Here is a 27034-nt window from a genome sequence, read left to right on the forward strand (position 1 = left end):
AGGAACATCCCATTAAGCATTATTGATAAATGCATTAACGTCTGTATCCGTGTTCATACCATAAGGGGTGTAAGTTTTTAGTCTATGGATCCAAGACATTTCCAACCGTGAAATCTCTCTAACCAAAGCTCCACCCCTCCAATGGGGTTTGTACTTATCGATCCCCATGTACAAAGTATTGGACGGATCCCTTCCATGTTTTTCGTCATAATGCCTGAGGAAGAGACTGGCAGTGCTGTGTCCTATTAGAGTCCGGCGGCCATCTTGGTACACCCTGTGAGGGAGGACGCCTGTGCGGGAGATAGCGGGCAGTTGGCAAGGCGAACAGAGAGGTGAAAACGCTTCACTGGGTGGCAGAGGGCCCGTTTGTGAGTCCAGAGGTGCCAGTGCAGGGCAGGGTGGCGAGCTGGAGGCGCTGTGGGGACGGTGTGGCGCGGAGCTCCCGGCTTAAGCAGCCATCTTGGGGCACTCGCCCACCCTTCAACAACAGGATGTATTTAATGACACGGGGTGGGACACCTTACTTGGATGCTGCGGACACCGCCCCGATCTTGAAGGCATGACCCAAAAACTGTTTTGGATTTAACCCCAAATTACCAAGCGAAATTCTAACATGTGAGATGAACTGTCTGGAAGCAAGAGGCTGCGTAGGGAAAGGGAGTAATGGCCTATCGAGAGGAGCCACTGCAAACATGGAGGAGAGCTGGTCCAAGACATCAACTGGACACCAGAAAGCGTTGGTTTTGTAATAATTGATAACTAAACCCTGACCCGTCTGCCGCTTTTTGTTGTTGAGGAGTTGAAGTGCTAAGTGACCAGGTAACCTGGTGAGACTACCTTTGAGGAGCACCAGTGCATTATGGCTGGCTTGGGATACCTCGCAAGGAAACCAAAGTAAGACAGCCGCCTTGAGGACAAGGCTGGGACCTAACCCAAAGGGTAAAAGACAATAAATCTGATGGCCTACGAAAGATCTTGCTGAAGATATGCAAACGTGTCAATCGTGCCTGTCCCTGACCTTTCTGGATACCTTTCAAAATGACCTTGATGGGATGAGCTGCAAAAATGGACGGTCTGTCAGGATTGTGAAGCGACAAAAAGTGCTGAATACCTGAAAGGTACAACTTGAGGGTATTAAATGGAAGGGACAACTTGCCTTAACAATAGGTCACGAAAGCCATCATGTATCTGACATCCCCAACCCAATTGCAGGGGTAGCAGGACGTAAAACTACAAAAAACACTTCTGTGCCATCTTGTATACCCTGAGAGTGTTCTTTGACAGCCAAGCATTCATCAGGTTGGCAGCCTGCACCCTAAGTGTGTCTAATCCAATGTCAGTAGGAAGAAAGGAGGAACCGGCTTGCCCAACAGATATGCTTCTGGATGCTGTAGGAAGAAACGCCTTATCCCATTTTGATTTCCGGCATCAGCAGCCACATTATTGATACCACTTACAAACTCGCCCTGAAAATGGAAATTATACATAAGGCCCAACCATGTCAACCTGCACATAAAAGACATTATCAGGAGAGACCCGGATCTCCCTTTTATTGACAATCTCAGCTGTAGGCGAGTTATCAGTAAAGAAAACAACTGTTTGACCAGACCAAGTAGGCCCCCAAGTGACTGCAGCAGCCACTATTGGATACATTTCAATCAGTGCAGAGGTCTATGTAAACTCGGAAATGTTGAAAACCTCGGGGCCTATGGACTGGACAACCACTGACTGATATGCAAAAATAGCTGAGAAACCCACTGAGGCTGCGGAATCCAAAAAAATTCTGGGGGACATGGCCATCGGTAGATGGATAAACATGGAGATACCGTTCCAATTGCAAAAAAATTGATCCCACATGAGCAGATCAGCCCGAGCATTGGCTAGTAACCTAACCTCATGGCCGAATCAGTGTCCTGGTACAGGGGTAGAAGAGCCAACAATCCTGAAACAAATCACCTGCCCTGAGGAATAATCCTCAATGCAAAGTTAAGCATGCTTAACAGTGACTGCAAATCCTCCTTGGAGCAAACAGGGGACCTGATCAGATTGTGAATAGTCCCTTGAATCCTATACAGCTTTTCCTGAGGCAAACGGACAATTATGCGATTGGTGTCTAAGGTAATACCTAGAAAGGTAATCACAGTGGAAGGCCCTTTTAACTTATGATCAGCTAAAGGGAAGTTTAAATCCAAAAACAGTTCAGTGAGCGCTTTGAGAGCCTTAGGAGACTTTGCAGAGCCCCCTAAAAGGAAAAAATTGTCCAAGTTATGAATGACCTTATGACACCATTTGCGATTGGACAATATCCAATTGAGAGCTGAGGCATAAATGTTAAAGAGCCAGGGACTGCTCTTGGACCCAAATGTCAAGTTAGTGGCGAAATAATACTGCTCACGCCATTTGAACCCATGCAATTGCCAGAGAGATGGGGAGGAGTTTAAAGGCATCTGAAATATCCGCTTTGGATAACCATGTGCCCCTACCTGTCTGTAAAATGTACTGAATGTCCAAGTCAAATGACAAATATTGCAGCGAAAATTCTTCTGATAGAATGAGAGAATTGAGACTAGGTATGTGTGAGGAATGAGGAACAGACAAGTCATAGATTAACCAATATTTATTAGAAAATTTACCCTTTACCACACAGATGGGGCTAACCCTCCACATGCTAAATGGTGAAGAGAAAAATGGCCCTATGACAAAACCCTTGGATAACTCGATCTGCAATAATTCATCAACTAACCGGGCATTGCTAGTAGCAGATAACAAGTTGGCATACTCAAGTCTCCAAAGGTAAAGTGATGAGGCCCGTATGAAAACCGTCTGAAAAACCTTCCATGAGAAAATGCCTAAGAGCTGGGGATGGGTAGTGTATCAACCAGAACTCTAACCTGGATATGTCGACTCGGCTCAGTCATGAAGAACCGCATGACTTGATAGGACAGGTGGACTTGGGATGTCTTCTGAAACAGTTGGCACAGATGTGAAGGCGTCTGCATTGATTATAATTACAGACCATGTAATTGAAATGATTACACAGCTGAGCCTTGCCTAGATGGTGTATGGGTCTGCCCAGTTTGTCAACCTGACCCGATGGCCCTGTGGAGCATCCAATGGGCCTGCCTGGTGGACCCCGGCTGGGAGGAATGATCCAGATTAGGACACCAATTGGTGGTGTGTGCAGATGACTGACAACTACCACATGTTGGAGACTTCTGATTGGCGAAATGCCTACAGAATAGCTCTGTCAACATTGTTCCAACATGTGATCAACTGAAACTGTCCCCAAGTAGCTGTGACCTTCTCCGAAAAAGACCAGTGATAATCATAGAAGGTGGAACCACCATATTCGTGGGCTATAACCACCATCTTGTGGAGATAGTGGTCCAACTCCTCTCTCTTGCCAGAACTGATGGCACAGATAACATCTCTATAGATCCTGAAGGAGCGAACTAATTCCGCTATGCTCACTTTGCGATTAAGTCTCAGATCCCACGTTTTGAGGACCACAGAGACTTCCCCGCAAGCATAATATTTATTATCGAAAATATCCTGCGAAGCTATGAGCAGAAACGTCAGGTTTATGTCCTTCCACTCTAAAATATATTTTTTCAGATTAGCAGGGATAAAGTGAAGATACGGATGGTAGCACTGTTAGTGGCGAAGGAACAGCAACAGGTAATGGTATAGTAGTATTACCTACAGAGGTTCCAGATAGCACAGGGCCTATGGAAGCAGCTGAAACTTCCACTCTGGCCAGACGAGGCTCCATTACATCCATCCTATCTTGTAGCTGCTGGACTGAAGTGGAGAGAGTGTTTGTTTAAAAGTGTATGGAACTGAGTCAGTGATGTGAGAAAAGACACAGGCTCTGCACTGGTAGATGTCTGCGGCTGGGGCGGGTTTGGAAATAGAAGTCTAAATAACTCCGCTTTCCTGGCCAAGGCCGAGAACGGAATGCCCCTGCGTTGGAGTTCGGCTATGAGCTTAGGTATAGTCCAGTTTCTCAGGGATGGGGTGCTTCCGTGCTCTGAACCCCTAACTGGAGTAGGAGGGATGAAGGCAAATCCGTCACTCTCTGATACATGTGACATATTCAAATCTGTGGAAAAATCAACTAGAGATTGTCAGACCAAACCACCCACGATACCATGTTGTGTTAACTATGTATATGAATGTAGGTGCTGAAAGAAACCAGAACAGTGCGTGAGGGTAAACCTAGTGATTGTAACCCCCTGTGTGTATGCAGTAAGTCAGCCAGAGTAACCTGCAGTGCAGACAGGCAATTAAAAACGAACACTCAAAGCGTGGTCCCTACAGACCGTGGTAGGCAGAAAATAGGAAAGTAGGATGAAGTGCAATGTATGACGTATTGTATACAGGCAAGAAGACTAAGGCCGCGTACACACGCGGGGACTGTCCTCAATATTCCTCTCACTGCTTCCGTGGTTGTATTACCCCGGGCACACATGACCACATCTGGTGAGAATGCCCCATTGTCAATTTCTTTAGGATGAAGGTTTTTCAAATCCTTTCTACTTTGTTTTCTACCACCCTACCTCTTGATCCAGCTGTAGCACTCTCGAATAGCAAACCACATCCCATTACCCACCATCAATTTAACCACTTTCCACCCGGCCTATAACAGAATGATGGGCGGGAAATGGTTCTGTTATCCTAACTGGGCGTCATATGTCCAGCAGGATAACATGCTGGCGCGATTGATAACTCAATCGTGTGGGGGCGCGCAGCAAGGGGATCACAGGTGCGGTGTGTAAGTCTGACATGCGGCATCTCCGATCATAATAAGAAGCTTCTTACCACGTGATCAACTGTGACCAATCACAGCTGATCATAGCAAGAACCAGGAAGTGCCGGTAAGCAGCATTCCTCAGTTTGCGCTGATAGGGAGCCGATCGGCGGCTGCCTAGTTTGCCTAGTGGTAGCACCGGCTCTGCCTTCACCTCACAATTCCCTGCAGCTCTGCCCCGTCCTTCACATCATAGCTCTGCCCCTTCCTAGCGCCCGATGTCCTAGCAACTACTCACCAGTTTGTTAAAATGAAAAGTTAAAGTGTTACTAAAGCCAGTAATGGTGCCTACAGCCTATAAATCTTCTTTTTACATTAACATATTGCCACTATATATATTTTTGGATGATCTGTATACCACGGTTACATCATAAACTGCAGTTTCTTCAGTGCTGAGAGTTCAGAAAGGAGGAGATTTTCTCACTGCAGCCTGTATACATGCTTACATGTATGATGCCAATATCATCATGTGACCTGGCTATCTCTGAGATCAAATGAAATTCCACAGTGAGTATAACAAGCATGCTATTCTGCATATACAGACAGATTTTACTGTTGTGGGTTTAGTAACACTTTAATTTCAGGATATTGAAAAGAACACACTGCTGGCAAAAGCGGGGAGGGTGCTGCTCACCCCTATAAATCGAAAAAGTAAAACAAATTCCCCCACCAATGGGGTTTTTAGGCAGCAATAAACAATGAGCGTAGCATAATATAAAAAAAGATTATTTTATTGTATGGTAAAAATATGAGCTTTACCTAGGTATTTAAAACAAAAAATAGAGCCAGGCTTTTGTATATAAGAATTACAGTGACATCAATGGGCATACATAAAGCAGACTTAACTATAGATATACTGTATAAAATTAATAACAGCCAAAAATAGTTCTAACGCGTTTCAACCACTAGGGTCTTCTTCAGAGATAGTCTGTTGGTAAAGAAACAAGATAAAACTTAATGAATCTATCAAGTAATATTTATGTTAAAAATATTCTAAGTTTGTTAGTGTGGTTTACCCAGTATAGTATTGCCGAAAGGTTCACGTAAATTATAATGCTTAATGGTGGAGTTTACCCAGGTTCATGCTTCAGCGTCCCTCACAAATTAAAGAAGGTACGTGGTCCATACATATCACCACAGAGTCCAGCAGGGGGGCTGGGGTCGGAGGCCCAAAAGCGCGGCTCACGAGCGGTCACACGGAAAACCCTATACCCCACAGAAATTGTAGGAAGTAGGTGCAAATGTAGGCAGCCTGCCCGTATGGTAAGCCACGCCTGTGACAGAAATCCCAACATAAACAAAATTAGACATATATATTTCATATATAGGCCCACATATGTGGTATGAAGATATCATACACATGATTTATATGTATATAAAGGGAATGTCCCCAGATATCTGCATCTACATCAGGAAGAAAAAAAAAAAAAAAAAGGAGGGGGGAAGGGGGAACAAAACTCAAAAACCACCACACTGAAAACAAAAAACAAAAAAAAGCGAAAACAAACAGGCAGATGTAACTCAGGTAAGAATAAGAAGGCGTGAAATAACATGTAGTTGAGGTAGTGTATATAATGACATCCAAATAATGGGTGACTGGAGTGAATGAAGTGACTGAATAGTGTACACAGGAGATAAGGTGTAAAGGTAACCGGTGTGAATCTATGTGTAGGCAGAGGAATTTAAAAAGTGACAGCTAGGATGTAGGGGTAACGGTAGAATAAGTGCATTAATATGCTAGTGACGGGTAAAGGTGGAAGTACAGAAAGTGCTAATGGGGTGCTAGTGAAAAGTGACAAAAAAAAAAAAGAAAGGAAATTTTTAAATAACTATCCAGATGTAGTAAACCATGTTTATACTAGGAGTGATGGCTATTACCTGGATTGCTAGGCTGGGCAGGAGATTCCCAAAATGGAGAAAGGAGAGACTGTTGCTGGAAGACTATCCCGGGAAGAGTACCAGACATGGTCATTAACTCCTAATCCATAGAGGCACCCCCATCTAAAAATAAGTAGAGTAGTAAAACGAGCTTGCTGTTAAGAAAGCTGGTTTAAAGAAATTATTTAAATACAATGGGGACATGCTTGCCAAGCCAGGAAATAGTCAGACTTACCAACCAGGGATTCAAAGATAAGAGAGTCCTTGTTTGTGAGTTGGAGCTAACACTACTGCCAAGTGTACTGTGTTATATAGTGCCCCAGGATTGCGTCACAGGTAATGGCCGCCCATCCATTGGCCGGTACTGCCTACTGTTGCCTGGCCGCCTAAACAGGTCGACCGCGTGTGGCCGCCCCGGCGTCCCGGAAGGTCGTAAAACGACCCCGAAACAACGTCACTTCCGACGCAAATGCACGACGTGAATGTGTCACGTTCGTCCGTACGAAGGGTCAGGCGAACGTGAGGCACGTCCGGAAGTGTTCAGGGACGCCGCCGACAAGGAGATACATGTCTCCCGTAGCTGGGCGGAACCAGCCCGCACCAGTCATACAGGGGGACATCTATGGAGAGAGCCCTGCGTATGCACAAACAGGGGTCCCTCCTACCCTTGTCGGGGAGTCACGCAAAAAGCCAACCAACCCCCCCACCTCCTCCACGTAAAAACGGGAGGGCATTGGAGGCAATATGCAGAGGGACCATAATAGTGGGGGACGAACATAAACCCAGGTCAAGTCAATGCGGAGATATGCCGCTACTGTCCAGTGCCTCCCCTAACCACCAGAGCAAAAAATAGGATGGGGTGTGTGGGTGAAAAACAAGAGGGGGGGGGGCACAAAAAAAAAAAAAAAGGGGGGGGGAGGGAAAAAGGACAGGCGGCCGATCCCAGCACACCACTAGCTAAAAAAGTTATTTGTTTAACCAAAGAAAAAAGTAAAATAAAATCTTTTTCATACTATTGCATATACAAATATGACATGCATGTCCCGACATGCAAACGCATGTCTTTATTCAAGGACAGACAAAGTGAGTATATAATTACAATGCATATGTAAAAACAAGCGAATATAAAGTGATAACATAATTATACAATCGATCACACAGAGATATGGTGTTCTATTGCGGGTACTATACCAAGGTGCCCTATTTAGTTGTAATCACAGTAATTAAAGACTATCAACAATTTGTAAGAGGGACATGGTCAGGGAATGTTCCTAGACACCTACTAAGGAGTTAGAGAAAAGAGCATAGAGGAGAGTGAGCTCACAGAATGTGAGAAGGCAAATTTGTCCCTCCAATATTTGGCCTCCTTCTTGCACAGAATGCTCTTATTATAGGAAGATAAATCGGCACGGAGTTTAGTCCGGGATTCTACAAATAGAGCGTGAGGCGCAAAAGGTTGTAAAGCCTTTTCTAGGGTACAAATCTCCTTGTCTGGGAGTGCAATTTGCCTGGTATACTCCTTAGTGAGAATAACCATCATTTGCTGTAAGCAAGCATTCAAATTTGCCTCCCATTCTGTTTTGCATTCACTACTAATTGAATCTACATTGGGGAAAATTTGGACCCGAAGGCCCAAAGGATTAATTTTCTCCTTATTATATCTGTCAAAAGATTTTATATGCCAAAATAGTGCTGATTTTTTCTCAAGTATTTTCATCAATTTAGAAGTCAGAGTGGTGATCTCTATGTCAGTTCGATCATTCTTCTCAAACTCAGTTTCATAGCCTAACATCAAAGTGTCCCAGTCATGACCTTGAAACATATTCATATTCGCTATGGGCATGTTATGTACACAAAGAGAAGATATATATACACTTCAATCACATCAAGATACTACTAGGTCAAGCTCATGTTTAAACCCTCCAGTATTCAATTGCGGGGAAAGAAGGACAAGAGGGAGAGAAAGTATATAAAAGAGCATAGAAAAGAACGAAAAAAGAATAGAGAAGAGAAAAGCCAAGGGAAAAAGGAAAAGGAGAGAGAGGAGAGGAGAAAAAAACAGAAAAGGGGTGTTTATCCACCTAATTTAAAGATATTGAAAAGAACACACTGCTGGCAAAAGCGGGGAGGGTGCTGCTCACCCCTATAAATCGAAAAAGTAAAACAAATTCCCCCACCAATGGGGTTTTTAGGCAGCAATAAACAATGAGCGTAGCATAATATAAAAAAAGATTATTTTATTGTATGGTAAAAATATGAGCTTTACCTAGGTATTTAAAACAAAAAATAGAGCCAGGCTTTTGTATATAAGAATTACAGTGACATCAATGGGCATACATAAAGCAGACTTAACTATAGATATACTGTATAAAATTAATAACAGCCAAAAATAGTTCTAACGCGTTTCAACCACTAGGGTCTTCTTCAGAGATAGTCTGTTGGTAAAGAAACAAGATAAAACTTAATGAATCTATCAAGTAATATTTATGTTAAAAATATTCTAAGTTTGTTAGTGTGGTTTACCCAGTATAGTATTGCCGAAAGGTTCACGTAAATTATAATGCTTAATGGTGGAGTTTACCCAGGTTCATGCTTCAGCGTCCCTCACAAATTAAAGAAGGTACGTGGTCCATACATATCGCCACAGAGTCCAGCAGGGGGGCTGGGGTCAGAGGCCCAAAAGCGCGGCTCACGAGCGGTCACACGGAAAACCCTATACCCCACAGAAATTGTAGGAAATAGGTGCAAATGTAGGCAGCCTGCCCGTATGGTAAGCCACGCCTGTGACAGAAATCCCAACATAAACAAAATTAGACATATATATTTCATATATAGGCCCACATATGTGGTATGAAGATATCATACACATGATTTATATGTATATAAAGGGAATGTCCCCAGATATCTGCATCTACATCAGGAAGAAAAAAAAAAAAAAAAAGGAGGGGGGAAGGGGGAACAAAACTCAAAAACCACCACACTGAAAACAAAAAACAAAAAAAAGCGAAAACAAACAGGCAGATGTAACTCAGGTAAGAATAAGAAGGCGTGAAATAACATGTAGTTGAGGTAGTGTATATAATGACATCCAAATAATGGGTGACTGGAGTGAATGAAGTGACTGAATAGTGTACACAGGAGATAAGGTGTAAAGGTAACCGGTGTGAATCTATGTGTAGGCAGAGGAATTTAAAAAGTGACAGCTAGGATGTAGGGGTAACGGTAGAATAAGTGCATTAATATGCTAGTGACGGGTAAAGGTGGAAGTACAGAAAGTGCTAATGGGGTGCTAGTGAAATGTGACAAAAAAAAAAAAGAAAGGAAATTTTTAAATAACTATCCAGATGTAGTAAACCATGTTTATACTAGGAGTGATGGCTATTACCTGGATTGCTAGGCTGGGCAGGAGATTCCCAAAATGGAGAAAGGAGAGACTGTTGCTGGAAGACTATCCCGGGAAGAGTACCAGACATGGTCATTAACTCCTAATCCATAGAGGCACCCCCATCTAAAAATAAGTAGAGTAGTAAAACGAGCTTGCTGTTAAGAAAGCTGGTTTAAAGAAATTATTTAAATACAATGGGGACATGCTTGCCAAGCCAGGAAATAGTCAGACTTACCAACCAGGGATTCAAAGATAAGAGAGTCCTTGTTTGTGAGTTGGAGCTAACACTACTGCCAAGTGTACTGTGTTATATAGTGCCCCAGGATTGCGTCACAGGTAATGGCCGCCCATCCATTGGCCGGTACTGCCTACTGTTGCCTGGCCGCCTAAACAGGTCGACCGCGTGTGGCCGCCCCGGCGTCCCGGAAGGTCGTAAAACGACCCCGAAACAACGTCACTTCCGACGCAAATGCACGACGTGAATGTGTCACGTTCGTCCGTACGAAGGGTCAGGCGAACGTGAGGCACGTCCGGAAGTGTTCAGGGACGCCGCCGACAAGGAGATACGTGTCTCCCGTAGCTGGGCGGAACCAGCCCGCACCAGTCATACAGGGGGACATCTATGGAGAGAGCCCTGCGTATGCACAAACAGGGGTCCCTCCTACCCTTGTCGGGGAGTCACGCAAAAAGCCAACCAACCCCCCCACCTCCTCCACGTAAAAACGGGAGGGCATTGGAGGCAATATGCAGAGGGACCATAATAGTGGGGGACGAACATAAACCCAGGTCAAGTCAATGCGGAGATATGCCGCTACTGTCCAGTGCCTCCCCTAACCACCAGAGCAAAAAATAGGATGGGGTGTGTGGGTGAAAAACAAGAGGGGGGGGGCACAAAAAAAAAAAAAAAGGGGGGGGGAGGGAAAAAGGACAGGCGGCCGATCCCAGCACACCACTAGCTAAAAAAGTTATTTGTTTAACCAAAGAAAAAAGTAAAATAAAATCTTTTTCATACTATTGCATATACAAATATGACATGCATGTCCCGACATGCAAACGCATGTCTTTATTCAAGGACAGACAAAGTGAGTACCGTATATACTCGAGTATAGGCCGACCCGAATATAAGCCGAGGCCCCCAATTTACCCCCAAAAAAACTGGCAAACTTATTGACTCGTGTATAAGCCGAGGGTGAGACATGCCTGTCCATCCCTGTGTGTGTGTCCGTCCATCCCTGTGTGTCCGTCCATCCCTGTGTGTCCGTCCATCCCTGTGTGTCCGTCCATCCCTGTGTGTCCGTCCATCCATCCCTGTGTGTGTGTGTGTCCATCCATCCATCCATCCCTGTGTGTGTGTGTCTCCATCCATCCATCCATCCATCCCTGTGTGTGTGTGTCTCCATCCATCCATCCCTATGTGTGTGTGTCTCCATCCATCTGTGTGTGTGTGTGTGTGTGTGTGTGTGTGTCCAGCCTACCTGTGTCCCGAGCCTTTGTCCCGAGCCTCCGTCCCGTGCCTTGCCTCCTTGCCTCCGTCCCGTGCCGTGCCTTGCCGCCGTGCCTTGCCGCCGTGCCTTGCCTCCGTCCCGTCCCGTGCCGTGCCTTGCCTCCGTCCCGTGCCCTCTTCGTCGGCGCCTCGGCGGCCATTGTAAAATTCAAAAGCTGCGCCGCCGCCTTCGCCTGTGATAGGCGGAACACTGAATTTCCCAGCAGCCTGTGTTCCGCCTATCACAGACATCGTATCATCCTCGTCCGTAGTACGAGGATGATACGATGTCCGTGATAGGCGGAACACAGGCTGCTGGGAAATTCAGTGTTCCGCCTATCACAGGCGAAGGCGGAGCCGGAGGCGCGGCTTTTGAATTATAGAATGGCCGCTGTCTGTCTGCTCGACACGCTGATCGAGCGGGCAGACAGCGATGACTCGAGTATAAGCCGAGGGGGGCACTTTCAGCCTCAAAAAAGAGGCTGAAAATCTCGGCTTATACTCGAGTATATACGGTATATAATTACAATGCATATGTAAAAACAAGCGAATATAAAGTGATAACATAATTATACAATCGATCACACAGAGATATGGTGTTCTATTGCGGGTACTATACCAAGGTGCCCTATTTAGTTGTAATCACAGTAATTAAAGACTATCAACAATTTGTAAGAGGGACATGGTCAGGGAATGTTCCTAGACACCTACTAAGGAGTTAGAGAAAAGAGCATAGAGGAGAGTGAGCTCACAGAATGTGAGAAGGCAAATTTGTCCCTCCAATATTTGGCCTCCTTCTTGCACAGAATGCTCTTATTATAGGAAGATAAATCGGCACGGAGTTTAGTCCGGGATTCTACAAATAGAGCGTGAGGCGCAAAAGGTTGTAAAGCCTTTTCTAGGGTACAAATCTCCTTGTCTGGGAGTGCAATTTGCCTGGTATACTCCTTAGTGAGAATAACCATCATTTGCTGTAAGCAAGCATTCAAATTTGCCTCCCATTCTGTTTTGCATTCACTACTAATTGAATCTACATTGGGGAAAATTTGGACCCGAAGGCCCAAAGGATTAATTTTCTCCTTATTATATCTGTCAAAAGATTTTATATGCCAAAATAGTGCTGATTTTTTCTCAAGTATTTTCATCAATTTAGAAGTCAGAGTGGTGATCTCTATGTCAGTTCGATCATTCTTCTCAAACTCAGTTTCATAGCCTAACATCAAAGTGTCCCAGTCATGACCTTGAAACATATTCATATTCGCTATGGGCATGTTATGTACACAAAGAGAAGATATATATACACTTCAATCACATCAAGATACTACTAGGTCAAGCTCATGTTTAAACCCTCCAGTATTCAATTGCGGGGGAAAGAAGGACAAGAGGGAGAGAAAGTATATAAAAGAGCATAGAAAAGAACGAAAAAAGAATAGAGAAGAGAAAAGCCAAGGGAAAAAGGAAAAGGAGAGAGAGGAGAGGAGAAAAAAACAGAAAAGGGGTGTTTATCCACCTAATTTAAAGATATTGAAAAGAACACACTGCTGGCAAAAGCGGGGAGGGTGCTGCTCACCCCTATAAATCGAAAAAGTAAAACAAATTCCCCCACCAATGGGGTTTTTAGGCAGCAATAAACAATGAGCGTAGCATAATATAAAAAAAGATTATTTTATTGTATGGTAAAAATATGAGCTTTACCTAGGTATTTAAAACAAAAAATAGAGCCAGGCTTTTGTATATAAGAATTACAGTGACATCAATGGGCATACATAAAGCAGACTTAACTATAGATATACTGTATAAAATTAATAACAGCCAAAAATAGTTCTAACGCGTTTCAACCACTAGGGTCTTCTTCAGAGATAGTCTGTTGGTAAAGAAACAAGATAAAACTTAATGAATCTATCAAGTAATATTTATGTTAAAAATATTCTAAGTTTGTTAGTGTGGTTTACCCAGTATAGTATTGCCGAAAGGTTCACGTAAATTATAATGCTTAATGGTGGAGTTTACCCAGGTTCATGCTTCAGCGTCCCTCACAAATTAAAGAAGGTACGTGGTCCATACATATCGCCACAGAGTCCAGCAGGGGGGCTGGGGTCGGAGGCCCAAAAGCGCGGCTCACGAGCGGTCACACGGAAAACCCTATACCCCACAGAAATTGTAGGAAATAGGTGCAAATGTAGGCAGCCTGCCCGTATGGTAAGCCACGCCTGTGACAGAAATCCCAACATAAACAAAATTAGACATATATATTTCATATATAGGCCCACATATGTGGTATGAAGATATCATACACATGATTTATATGTATATAAAGGGAATGTCCCCAGATATCTGCATCTACATCAGGAAGAAAAAAAAAAAAAAAAAAAAGGAGGGGGGAAGGGGGAACAAAACTCAAAAACCACCACACTTGTTTTCAGTGTGGTGGTTTTTGAGTTTTGTTCCCCCTTCCCCCCTCCTTTTTTTTTTTTTTTTTTCTTCCTGATGTAGATGCAGATATCTGGGGACATTCCCTTTATATACATATAAATCATGTGTATGATATCTTCATACCACATATGTGGGCCTATATATGAAATATATATGTCTAATTTTGTTTATGTTGGGATTTCTGTCACAGGCGTGGCTTACCATACGGGCAGGCTGCCTACATTTGCACCTACTTCCTACAATTTCTGTGGGGTATAGGGTTTTCCGTGTGACCGCTCGTGAGCCGCGCTTTTGGGCCTCCGACCCCAGCCCCCCTGCTGGACTCTGTGGCGATATGTATGGACCACGTACCTTCTTTAATTTGTGAGGGACGCTGAAGCATGAACCTGGGTAAACTCCACCATTAAGCATTATAATTTACGTGAACCTTTCGGCAATACTATACTGGGTAAACCACACTAACAAACTTAGAATATTTTTAACATAAATATTACTTGATAGATTCATTAAGTTTTATCTTGTTTCTTTACCAACAGACTATCTCTGAAGAAGACCCTAGTGGTTGAAACGCGTTAGAACTATTTTTGGCTGTTATTAATTTTATACAGTATATCTATAGTTAAGTCTGCTTTATGTATGCCCATTGATGTCACTGTAATTCTTATATACAAAAGCCTGGCTCTATTTTTTGTTTTAAATACCTAGGTAAAGCTCATATTTTTACCATACAATAAAATAATCTTTTTTTATATTATGCTACGCTCATTGTTTATTGCTGCCTAAAAACCCCATTGGTGGGGGAATTTGTTTTACTTTTTCACTTTAATTTCAGTGGCCATTCCCCCCCTTCATCTAGTGCTGCTGTGCCTTCCGCTCTATGTGCGAAACTGTTCTGCCTCTTACCAGGGCTGGACTGGGACACAAATTTGGCCCTGGACTTCATCCAGACCAGCCCACTTTAATTTTGCAAACAAGCACAAAAACAGTATATAAAACTATACGTAATTGTGCAAAAAAACATAAGTAGCATAACATAAGGAGTCCTCACTAGACATGTGCAGAGTAAAATATTTCGTTTCGGAATTTCGTTTTCGTCTGAAAACTTAATTTATTTAGTTACTCCCGAAATTCGTTTTTATTTATTTCATTTTTCGTTCAAAAATTGCATTCGTCCGAAAATCCACATGAATCACGGTCGAATCTGTCTTTGAAGGCTTATGGTGTCTGTCGAATGTATAAAGAAGATTCGACGGAGCTAGTATATAGCATACTTTAGAACCCTATTAAAGTCTATGGGACTCCAACGTTCAAAATCTAAAGTGCTCATTTTAAAGGCTAATTTGCAAGTTACTGTCCTAAAAAGTGTTTGGGGACCTGGGTCCTGCCCCAGGGGACATGGATCAATGCAAAAAAAAGTTTTAAAAACGGCCGTTTTTTCGGGAGCAGTGATTTTAATAATGATTAAAGTGAAACAATAAAAGTGTAATATTCCTTTAAATTTCGTAGGGGGGGGGTTGTCTATAGTATGCCTGTGAAGGGGCGCATGTTTCCCGTGCTTAGAATTGTCCCTGCACAAAGTGTCATTTATGCAGGAAAAAAAGTCCTTTAAAATCACTCGCAGCTATAATGAATTGTCGGCTCCCGTAATACAGAGAACACTCATTGAAAGTCATTGATAAAAAAATAAATAAATAAATAAAAAAAAAAGCGTGGGGGTCCCCCAAATTCAATTACCAGGCCCTTCAGGTCTGGTATGGATATTAAGGGGAACCCTGCCTCAAATTTAAGAAAAAATTTGACGTGGGGTTCCCCCTAAATATCCATAACCAGACCCTTCAGGTCTGGTATGGATATTAAGGGGAACCCCGCGTCAAATTTAAAAAAAAATTGACGTGGGGTTCCCCCTAAAAATCCATACCAGACCCTTTATCCGAGCACGCAACCTGGCAGGCCGCAGGAAAAGAGGGGGGGACGAGAGAGCGGCCCCCCCTCCCTCCTGAACCGTACCAGGCCACATGCCCTCAACATTGGGAGGATGCTTTGGGGGTCTGTGACCCCTCAAAGCACCTTGTCCCCATGTTGATGAGGACAAGGGCCTCATCCCCACAACCCTGGCCGGTGGTTGTGGAGGTCTGCGGGCGGGGGGCTTATCAGAATCTGGAAGCCCCCTTTAACAAGGGGACCCCCAGATCCCGGCCCCCCCCCTGTTTGAAATGGTAAGGGGGTACAAAAGTACCCCTACCATTTCACAAAGAAAGTGTAAAAAATGTTTAAATAAAACAAACACACTTTTGAAAAATTCCTTTATTAAAAATAAAAAAATAAAAAAAAGATTCCAGCGGCGGTAATCCACTCTTGCTATCCATCGACGGACGGTCATATCTCCAGCGATGTCTAATATCATCCAGCGCAGCGCAGCATCCTTCTTCTGTCTCCGTGGAGGAGACACTACAAACATTCCGGCGGCTGACGTTTGTTATATACGGAGGGCGGGGCCACCCGTCACCTGACCCCGCCCCCCTCTGACGCAAGGGGAAACCCGGGGTTCCCCGTGACGTAGGGGTGACCCCGCCCCCCTCTGATGTAACGGAAACCTGCCTGTGTTACATCAGAGGGGTGCGGGTCACCCCTACGTCACGGGGAACCCCGGGTTTCCCCTTGCGTCAGAGGGGGGCGGGGTCAGGTGACGGGTGGCCCCGCCCTCCGTATATAACAAACGTCAGCCGCCGGAATGCCTGTAGTGTCTCCTCCACGGAGACAGAAGAAGGATGGATTCGCTGCGCTGGAGAGATGATCGTCCGTCGCTGGATAGCAAGAGTGGATTACCGCCGCTGGAATCTTTTTTTTATTTTTAATAAAGGAATTTTTCAAAAGTGTGTTTGTTTTATTTAAACATTTTTTACACTTTCTTTGTGAAATGGTAGGGGTACTTTTGTACCCCCTTACCATTTCAAACAGGGGGGGGGCCGGGATCTGGGGGTCCCCTTGTTAAAGGGGGCTTCCAGATTCTGATAAGCCCCCCGCCCGCAGACCTCCACAACCACCGGCCAGGGTTGTGGGGATGAGGCCCTTGTCTTCATCAACATGGGGACAAGGTGCTTTGAGGGGTCACAGACCCCCAAAGCATCCTCCCAATGTTGAGGGCATGTGGCCTGGTACGGTTCAGGAGGGAGGGGGGGCCGCTCTCTCGTCCCCCCCTCTTTTCCTGCGGCCTGCCAGGTTGCGTGCTCGGATAAAGGGTCTGGTATGGATTTTTAGGGGGAACCCCACGTCAATTTTTTTTTAAATTTGACGCGGGGTTCCCCTTAATATCCATACCAGACCTGAAGGGTCTGGTTATGGATATTTAGGGGGAACCCCACGTCAAATTTTTTCTTAAATTTGAGGCAGGGTTCCCCTTAATATCCATACCAGACCTGAAGGGCCTGGTAATTGAATTTGGGGGACCCCCACGCTTTTTTTTTTATTTATTTATTTATTTTTTTATCAATGACTTTCAATGAGTGTTCTCTGTATTACGGGAGCCGACAATTCATTATAGCTGCGAGTGATTTTAAAGGACTTTTTTTCCTGCATAAATGACACTTTGTGCAGGGACAATTCTAAGCACGGGAAACATGCGCCCCTTCACAGGCATACTATAGACAACCCCCCCTACGAAATTTAAAGGAATATTACACTTTTATTGTTTCACTTTAATCATTATTAAAATCACTGCTCCCGAAAAAACGGCCGTTTTTAAAACTTTTTTTTGCATTGATACATGTCCCCTGGGGCAGGACCCGGGTCCCCAAACACTTTTTAGGACAGTATCTTGCAGAATCTTTTCTCTCTGTCAAATCTTTTTTCTCTGTCGAATATTTTCTCTATATAATCTTGGACTAGTAGAGGTAAGGTTAGGCACATTCGAACACAGGTTCTATAGACACGTTGTCAGAGTCACGTCGAATCTCCTATTCTATATCGAACTGTTGTAACAATGAAAACGAAAATAAAGCATTTATTTATGTCGGATCTTTCGTTTTTCGGATTTTGTGCTTTCGTTATCGTTTGGCAAAACGAAAACGAAAATAGCTGAAATTCGGACGAAAATGCATTCGGACGAAAACGAATGCACATGTCTAGTCCTCACTAACTTCTTTTATTATTTCACTTTCCTCTGTATTTTTCTTATCTTTCTCACATCACTGCGTGAAGTTGAGGGAAAGCCGTGCAGCCATTACTTTTGTCACTGAAACCGGCCCACTGAGCCATCGGCCCACCGGGAAACTCCCTGTAGTCTCAATGGCCAGTGCATGCCTGCCTCTTACTCTTTGCTGTGATAGTGACAATAGTGGAGGCAGGGTGAAAGAACCGTCTCTTAACACGTGGAACCATGGCAGTCCCTTGGGCACAGTGACTTGGTCTGGATCAAGACTCCAGTCCACCATTTATTGATGACTGCTGTACTGTATAATGTGACATATCCATTTATTCATGCAGCCATGAAAGTTGTTTGGAAGTCCACCTCAAGTGGTACAATAATCTGCTTATAATCTTGTTTTTAGATGCAGTGTTGTGAAAAGTAAGATCTCCCAAAATATAATCAGTCTTGTTATAAGAATAATTGTAGCCATTAGTATGAACTCGCTCATCTGTCTCATCTCAGACGTGAGCTTATTTCGGACGCATGTGGGAGGTTCTCAAGTTTTAGGGATGACCATACATGACTACACAAAGATAAACTGGATATTTTGGAGGTTACCAATAAATATTTTATCTGATATTTAAGTAGATTATGTTGAAGGCCGTAACTTGTGCAGAAGACAATTTTTACCTGTGATTGATCAGAAGCTTGAGAGCTGATTGGACAAATACTGGGCATAATACAGAGAGACAGGAGACTTAAAAGAGAAGTTTTCTTTTTTTTTCTTCTTTAAATCATACTTAACCAAGGTGGATGCTCTGCCCCCTCCCTGCACTCACCAAAGTGCTGAGCTGTGGAGGGGGCAGGAGTGGCTGGATCAAGCTCTCAGGGGCTACTGAGATGCTAAGTCAGATGCCAGTCCAGGCTCTTGAGTGGATCCTGACCATAGGTCGTGATATTTTCCGAGCCTGGTCCAGCTCAGTGATGTCAGCCAACAGTCAGCTTCAGCCCGCTATCAGCTGAATATGGATCACAAGAGTGTATAACAAACTGACTCTTGTGATCCACAGGAAAAGTACAGCCAAACAAGCTTTAGCTGTACTTCTCCTTTGAACAATGGTAAAGAAGAGTTAGCGTCAATCTGCTGTGTTGGTGGAGCACATGCTGTTTGCTGCTGAAAGAAGAAGACTCTAGGTTTTTAGTTTCCTTATGTTTGGTTTGCACTGACTTTATGAGGTTTGCCAGATCGGTTACATTCTCTGTAGAAGATGCAATCGAATTCAAGGATATTCTCAATTCCCATATAGATTTAGATCACAGGTGGATCTTGCCATCCAGTGCTTGACCTTACATCAGTGGTCAAATAAGGTTTGGACCAATCATGTTGAGGTGGCAGTTTTAGCAGACACTCCTAAACAGGATACAGTGGGGAGCTCTGCAAGACATCAGACTTGTGTCTCGCTTTGTTGGAGAACCAACCATCAACATTGTACATTTTGTGTGCCAGAACAATACTCTGGTCCATGACAGCCAAATGGGTGCTCTGGCTCAATCTGTGAGTGGTGGACTCATCCTGAAAACAATGGTGATGTGAAATATCCTTTTCAAGGCTGCTCTTTGTTCAGTGGCAAGTTGGAAACTATCAATAAAGCTACTAGCGGAAGTCTTTGATTATTCTGCAGGACCAAAGACTACCTACCAGCAACAGAACTGCAGACCAGAAGACGAGCCCCAGAATAAGCTGGAGAATCCTATAAACATGGAAAGGCATTCCAGTGAAAACCTTTCTAAGGCTACCTACTGTTCTGGGCCTGAATCCACCAAGCTCATTTGAAGGGATGTCCGTCCAGGCCTGCAAGATGAGACAGGACTTGCAGGTTTCATGCAGGTCTGGATGGAGAACATTTCTGAACTGTGGGAACTCTAAACTATTTCCTAGAGGCATTCATGGAAATTTAAAATTAATATAGAACATGGAAATCAATCATTACCTTGATGATCTGTTACATCTGGCTCATTCCAAACTAAATCTATTCATGTCCAGAAAAGTAAGCATTTGGACCCTGATTGACTTTGGCTTGATAGTCAACCTTGTGTCATCCTCAAGATCAGGTCTACCTCAGAGCTACACTAAATACCTAGTTAAACACAATCTCTCTTCAACAAAAAAAGATTGCAGTAGTCAAGTCTAAGTGCGCTTAGCTCTAGAGGTTTCTCATTTAAAAGTGCCTCACAATTATAGGCTTGATGGCTCCGTCTATCTCCATGGGCCCAAATGGGTCCAGTGACACAGTTGTCCTTTTCAGACAAGTTTTATGGCACAAATTTTTTCAATCTCAAAAGTGTAAAGAAATTGTAAAATAAATATTTTAGCTGTAAAAGTAAAATGTTTCCTCCTTATTTCAGGAAAACCATTCAATCCACTACATATCCTGGGCAAAGCTGTTATGAATATTATGAGTTCAGTGTTGTTTGGAGAACATTTTGACTACAAAGACCCAAAGTTACATGAGCTGATGTCTCACACCTCCCGACACCATAAGAATTCTATATCCCTATTGCACATGGTAGGTTATCATCATTGGTGGATTTGTCTTCCTTCCTACCACTAGCACCTACTACATGGTCACATAGACTACATACATAGTCTACTACATGGTTACTGGAGGAAACCAGTAGTATACATTGTTAAGTTTTCTTGAATGACTTAAATTTGTCTCAAAATGTCAGTGCTATTTTTGGCAAAGTTTTCTTACTGTATTGTATTTTATAATTGTTGTTCTGGAATTCAATGATATGCCAGATTTAGAAATATACAGTATTTTAGATTAAGAGGAGAGAGGGGAGAAAAGACATAAGTCTCTTTAAAGAATAATGGGATTTTAATTGAGACGAGGTCTATTGATAGGGTAGGCATATAAGACAACAATTTTTATAAGATATAAATGTATTAAACGTATCAAAATCATATAAAAATACATATCCATAGTGTATTTGATGGACCATGAGACAATACTTGATAATCGTAATCTGATGCGTTGATAAGCAGAACCAACATGTTTCACATGATTGCTTCGTCAAGGTTTCGCATATATCACAGATTTCTATATTACATAGAATAAACATATCATTAGTATAATAAAATATATTGGTTGATACATCATCAAAAAAATGATTAAACTTCATTGTGGTTACACTGGGTATTAACGTGATCAATTGTTTTTATTCATTTAGTTAATTGTGCCTGCCTGGTCCTTTAAAATAATTAATAATCATGCGCCTCTGACTGCTCCACCACACCACAGGTGACGCAGATAACTACACCCAGTTCCCATTGGGAGTCAGATCCCAGCTGGGCTGCCAGAGGGGAGATTGGATTGTGCCTGTCTGTCAAAATGTAAATGGCAACAGTAATCTAAAAAATAATAAGTTATACTATAGTAGTGTTTATAATTATATTTTTTAGCTTTATACATTTATTTTATTTTTGGATATATATATTTTTTATTTTTATTTTAGTGGTGCAAATTAATGGACTCAAATATAAAGAAAGCGTAGATAGTATTAATTATTAAATCATAATGTATTCTCAAAAAAAAAAAAAATACAAAATATCAAAACATATAAGTAATAAAAATATATTGTAAATAAACATATAGCACTCGTGCTTAATATACCTCAGAGTCTAAGTTTAACATGATATTGATATCAATAGTGATTGAAGCTTAAGCTTAAAAAATAGGCAATTAATTTACACTGCTATTGCTGTATCTAATAATGTAAAGCGATAATGTCTTTTGTATTAAACAGGCAGAGTTAGCCTACTTAGAATGTGGGCCAATAGAATAAAATAAAATAAAACAAATAGCATAGTACTATTTATAAAGCAGACCAATAATCTAATGATAGGTAGCTATTTATATAGCCAACGCATAAAGCATAGGGCATAATAGCAATAACATGGCTGCTTATTAGTTACATTCCTAGATTAGATAACAACTAACCCATAGAGGCTCTTACCTGAGAACAAAACGAGCGGATTAACCACTTCCCGACCGGCGCACGACGATGTACGTCGGCAGAATGGCACGGGCAGGCAAATTGGCTTACAGGTACGTCCATTTGAAATTGCCACCCTGCTATCGCGTGCGCGCCGGTCGGGACCCTCGTGAGTCCGGTCGCGGGTCCCGCTGACTCGATCGCTGTGGGGATACCCATGATCGTCTCATGCAGAGGCTGAACGGGGAGATGTGGAAGTAAACAGCATCTCCCCGTTCTGCCTAGCAACAAGTGACACTGATCTCTGCTCCCTGTGATTGGAGCAGAGATCAGTGTTCACTAACACACAGCCCAGCCCCCCACAGTTAGCAACACGCCCCTAGGACACACGTAACCCCTACACTGCCACCCCCTGGTTAACCCCTTCACTGCCAGTGTCATTTACACAGGAATCCGTGCATTTGTATAGCACTGATTGCTGTATAAATGACAATGGTCCCAAAAATGTGTCAAATGTCCGATGTGTCCACCATAATCTCGCAGTCACAATAAAAATCGCTGATCGCCGCCATTACTATTGAAAAAAAAAATGATTAAAAAAATGCCATAAAACTATCCCCTATTTTGTAAACGCTATTAATTTTGCGCAAACCAATCAATAATCGCTTATTGCAATTTTTTATTTTTATTTTTATACCAAAAATATGTAGAAGACTACATATCGGCCTAAACTGATAAAAAGTTTTTTTAGATATTTTTGGGGGATATTTATTATAGCAAAAAGTAAAAAATAATGCGTTTTTTTTTTAAATTGAACATAAAGCTCTATTTGGGGGGGGAAAAAAAGGACGTCAATTTTGTTTGGGAGCCACATCGCACGACCGTGCAATTGTCAGTTAAAGCGACGCAGTGCCGAATCACAAAAAGTGGTTTGGTCTTAAGCCAGCAAAATGGTCTGGTCTGAAAGTGGTTAATCAGAATAGCTAGATGATGGAATGGCAGTTGCGATGTGGGATGATGGTGCACCGCATCTCGGGCAGCAAGACGCATGTGACGGATTGCCGCCGATGTAAGCGCCTTAAAGCGGTTCTGCACTGCTGAGAAAATTTTTTTTATGGTTATACTTTAACATTGATGTTTTTATATAAAAAGACTTACTTATCTTAGTTTTCTGACTGCTGCATGTCCGTTTTTGTGCAAAATGTTCGTTTATATTCACAATGTTTGATAATGATTATTATATCTCCATTTGGAGATGATTTCTGTATTACAATCTGAGATTATTCATTCTATTGTTAAAATTTTATAAGTTCTGGTCCTTATGGAAATTATGCCTTGTGCCCTTTTGTTTTTCTTCTCTCTAGTCCGCTTTTGTCACACTCTGCCATTAGTGGGGATATTTGTGCGTCCCTGGTTAAGAGGAGAAAGCTTCTTTCCTCCTCGTTTCCCGTCCATGCTATTTACAGCATGTGACTGATAGCATTACCACATCATGGCCACAAGATGGCACTGTTGCGGTTATGCACTTCCAGGGATGCCCGGACCGGAAGTGATGTCAGGGGTCGGATCTGACCTTTCTCTTCCGGTGGGATCGTGGGTATTTAAGACGGTTACATTAGCGGCAATCCGTCACATGCGTCTTGCTGCCTGAGATGCGGTGTACCATCATCCCACATCGCAACTGCCAGTCCATCATCTTGCTATTCTGATTAAACCGCTCGTTTTGTTCTCAGGAAAGAGCCTCTATGGCAGTGATGGCGAACCTTGGCACCCCAGATGTTTTGGAACTACGTTTCCCATGGTACTCAACTACTCTGCAGAGTGCATGGGCATCATGGGAAATGTAGTTTCAAAGCATCTGGGGTGCCAAGGTTCACCATCACTCGCTCTATGGGTTAGTTGTTATCTAATCTAGGAATGTAACTAATAAGCAGCCATGTTGTTGCCATTATGCCCTATGCTTTATGCATTGGCTATATAAATAGCTACCTATCATTAGATTATTGGTCTGCTTTATAAATAGTACTATGCTATTATTTGTTTTATTTTATTCTATTGGTCCACATTCTAAGTAGTCTAACTCTGCCTGTTTAACAAAGACATTATCGCTTTACATTATCAGCTAGAGCAATAGCAGTGTAAATTAAATACCTATTGCATTGTTGGTTCACTTACCTTTTCCTTCGATTTCCCATTCTAAATGTTTTTTTTCTTTGTTTTCTTTGTCTGAATTTCTCACTTCCTGTTCCTCCTCAGTAAGCTGTTCTGGCTGACTAAACACCGCTCGGATGATGGTGTGAAGTTTACTGAGGAGAAACAGGAAGTGAGAATTTCAGACAAAGAAAAAAAACATTTAGAAGGGAAATCGAAGGAAAAGGTAAGTGAACCAACAATGCACTATCTTAAAGGAACCTATTTAGAAAATAAAAAACAAACCCTTACAGCCCCTTTAAGCTTCAATCACTATTGATATCAATATCATGTTAGACTTGGACTCTGTGGTATATTAACCACTTGAGACCCGCGCTATAGCCGAATGACGGCAACAGCGCGGATCTCCTTTGCCGGGACTACGTCTATTGACGTCGTCCCGTGCACGAGCGGCCTGCGAGCCCCCTGAGGGGCGCGCACGGCGCGCTCTGTGATCGGCGAGTCTATGAGACTCGCCTGATCCCTGATCCGAGCAAGGGGTCGGTCCCGACCCCTTATCACGTGATCAGCTGTCAGCCAATGACAGCTGATCATGTGATACAACTGAGCCGGTAATCGGCTATTATTCCTCCTCGCGCTGACAGCGCGAGGAGAAAAAAAAAGAGCCGATCACCGGCGGCCGTGATCGGGTGCCAGTGCCCACCTGCCCCCTGCCAGTGCCACATCAATAAAAAATGTGTCCCCCCCCTGTCAGTGCCCACAGTGCCACCCAGCAGTGCCCACAGTGCCACCCAGCAGTGCCCACAATCTGCCTCAACAAAGGTGCTGCACCCCAGTGCCACATATCTGTGCCCATCATTGTCATCTACCAGTGCCCATCAGTGCCCAGCAGTGCCGCCCATCAGTGCCCAGCAGTGCCACCTATCAGAGCCACCTATAAGTGCCACCTATCAGTGCCCATCAGTCCCATCTATCAGTGGTACCTATCAGTGCCCCTTAGTGCCACCCATCCGTGCCACGCATCTGTGCCACCCATCCGTGCCATCTTATCTGTGCCCATCTTTGCCCATCAGTGCCGCCTTATCTGCGCCCATCGGTGCCGCCTTATCTGTGCCTATTAGTGCCGCCTTAACTATGCTTATCAGTGCCCACCAGTGCAGCCTATCAGTGCCCACCAGTGCAGCCTATCAGTGCCGCCTCATCAGCACACTTCAATGAAGGAGAAAAATGACCTGTTTGCAAAATTTTATAACAAACTATTAAACATGATTTTTTTTTTGCATCTTTTTTTGTTTGTTTAGCAAAAAATAAAACTCCCAGCTGTAATTAAATACCACCAAAAGAAAGCTCTATTTGTGGGAAAAAAATTATAAAAATGTCATTTGGGTACAGTGTTGTATGCCCGCGCAATTGTCATTCAAAGTGCATCAGCGCTGAAAGCTGAAAATTGGTCTGGGCATGAGGGGGGTTTAAGTGCCCAGTAAGCAAGTGGTTAAGCACGAGTGCTATATGTTTATTTACAATATATTTTTATTACTTATATTTTTTGATATTTTCTATTTTTTTTTTTTTTTTGAGAATACATTGATTTAATTATTAATTCTATCTAAGCTTTCTTTATATTTTAGTCCATTAATTTGGACCACTAAAATAAAAATAAAAACATAATATATCCAAAAATAAAATAAATGTATGTATAAAGCTAAAAAATATAATTATAAACACTACCATAGTATAATTTATTATTTTTTAGATTACTGTTGCTGTTTAGATCGTGCCTGTCCGTCAAAATGTAATCTCCCCTCTGGCAGCCCAGCTGTGGTTGTCTGCGTCACCTGTGGTGTGGTGGAGCAATCGGAGGCGCATATGGTTATTAATTATTGTAAGGCACAATTAACTAAATGTATAAAAACAACTGATCATGTCAATACCCAATGTGACCACAATGAAGTTTAATCATTTTTTTGATGATGTATCAACCAATGTATTTTATTATACTAATGATATGTTTATTCTATGTAATATAGATGAAATCTGTCATATATGCAAAACCTTGACGAAGCAATCATGCGAAACATGTTGGTTCTGCATCAGATTACGATTATCAAGTATGGTCCATCAAATACGCTATGAATATGTATTTTTATATGATTTTGATACGATTAATACATTTTATATTTTTTTTAAATTGTTGCCTTATGTGCCTACCCTATCAATAGACCTTGTCTCAATTGAAATCCCATTATTCTTTAAAGGAACTTGTCTCTTTTCTCCCCCCTCTCTTTTAGCATTACCAGGGATTTGAGACAGTGTCTATTCTGGAAGTGTTCAATCATCAATATTTATAGTATTTTTTAGATTTATTGGCTAGGTTTAGAGTTTAGACTAAGGTTAAAGTTAATTAATGAATTCATGTAAGCCCAACATCTACTTTAAAACATAGAAAATGTGAATGTATTGTAGAGATGCACATTTGTGTAATTTTATTTTTCATTGACATACGTTGTAATTTGTTTTACTCATTGTGTTTCTGACGGACAGGTCTGCAACATTTTCCCGTTCCTGCTCAAGCTGCCATTATTACAAAAGATTGCTTTTAAGGACACCTCCTACGTGTATAAAGTTGTGCTAGAGTACGTGAAGGAGCACAAACGCACCCTGAAGCCCGAGGCGCCCCGAGATTTGATGGATTTTTTCCTGTTGAAGATGAGAGAGGTAAATGCACTGACCCTCATCTTTTGAAGTGTCCTTAATAAGTATTGGCAAAAT

The 27034-nt window shown here is 42.6% G+C and overlaps 1 protein-coding gene across 1 annotated transcript in view; it reads left to right on the plus strand.

Annotated features, from left to right (window-relative positions):
- Window positions 1-27034, plus strand: part of LOC143997704 (cytochrome P450 2C3-like) — a 154028-nt gene that overhangs the window by 73246 nt on the left and 53748 nt on the right. Inside the window, exons 5-6 of the mRNA XM_077493484.1 lie at window positions 20522-20682; window positions 26807-26980. Of these exons, the coding sequence (XP_077349610.1) occupies window positions 20522-20682; window positions 26807-26980 (335 nt within the window). The remainder of the gene's footprint in view (window positions 1-20521; window positions 20683-26806; window positions 26981-27034) is intronic.

This window comes from Lithobates pipiens, unplaced genomic scaffold (genome assembly GCF_037356315.1).
Source record: "Lithobates pipiens isolate NorthernLeopardFrog02 unplaced genomic scaffold, aLitPip1_a1.2 Scaffold_19, whole genome shotgun sequence".
Taxonomy (NCBI): Eukaryota; Metazoa; Chordata; class Amphibia; order Anura; family Ranidae; genus Lithobates; species Lithobates pipiens.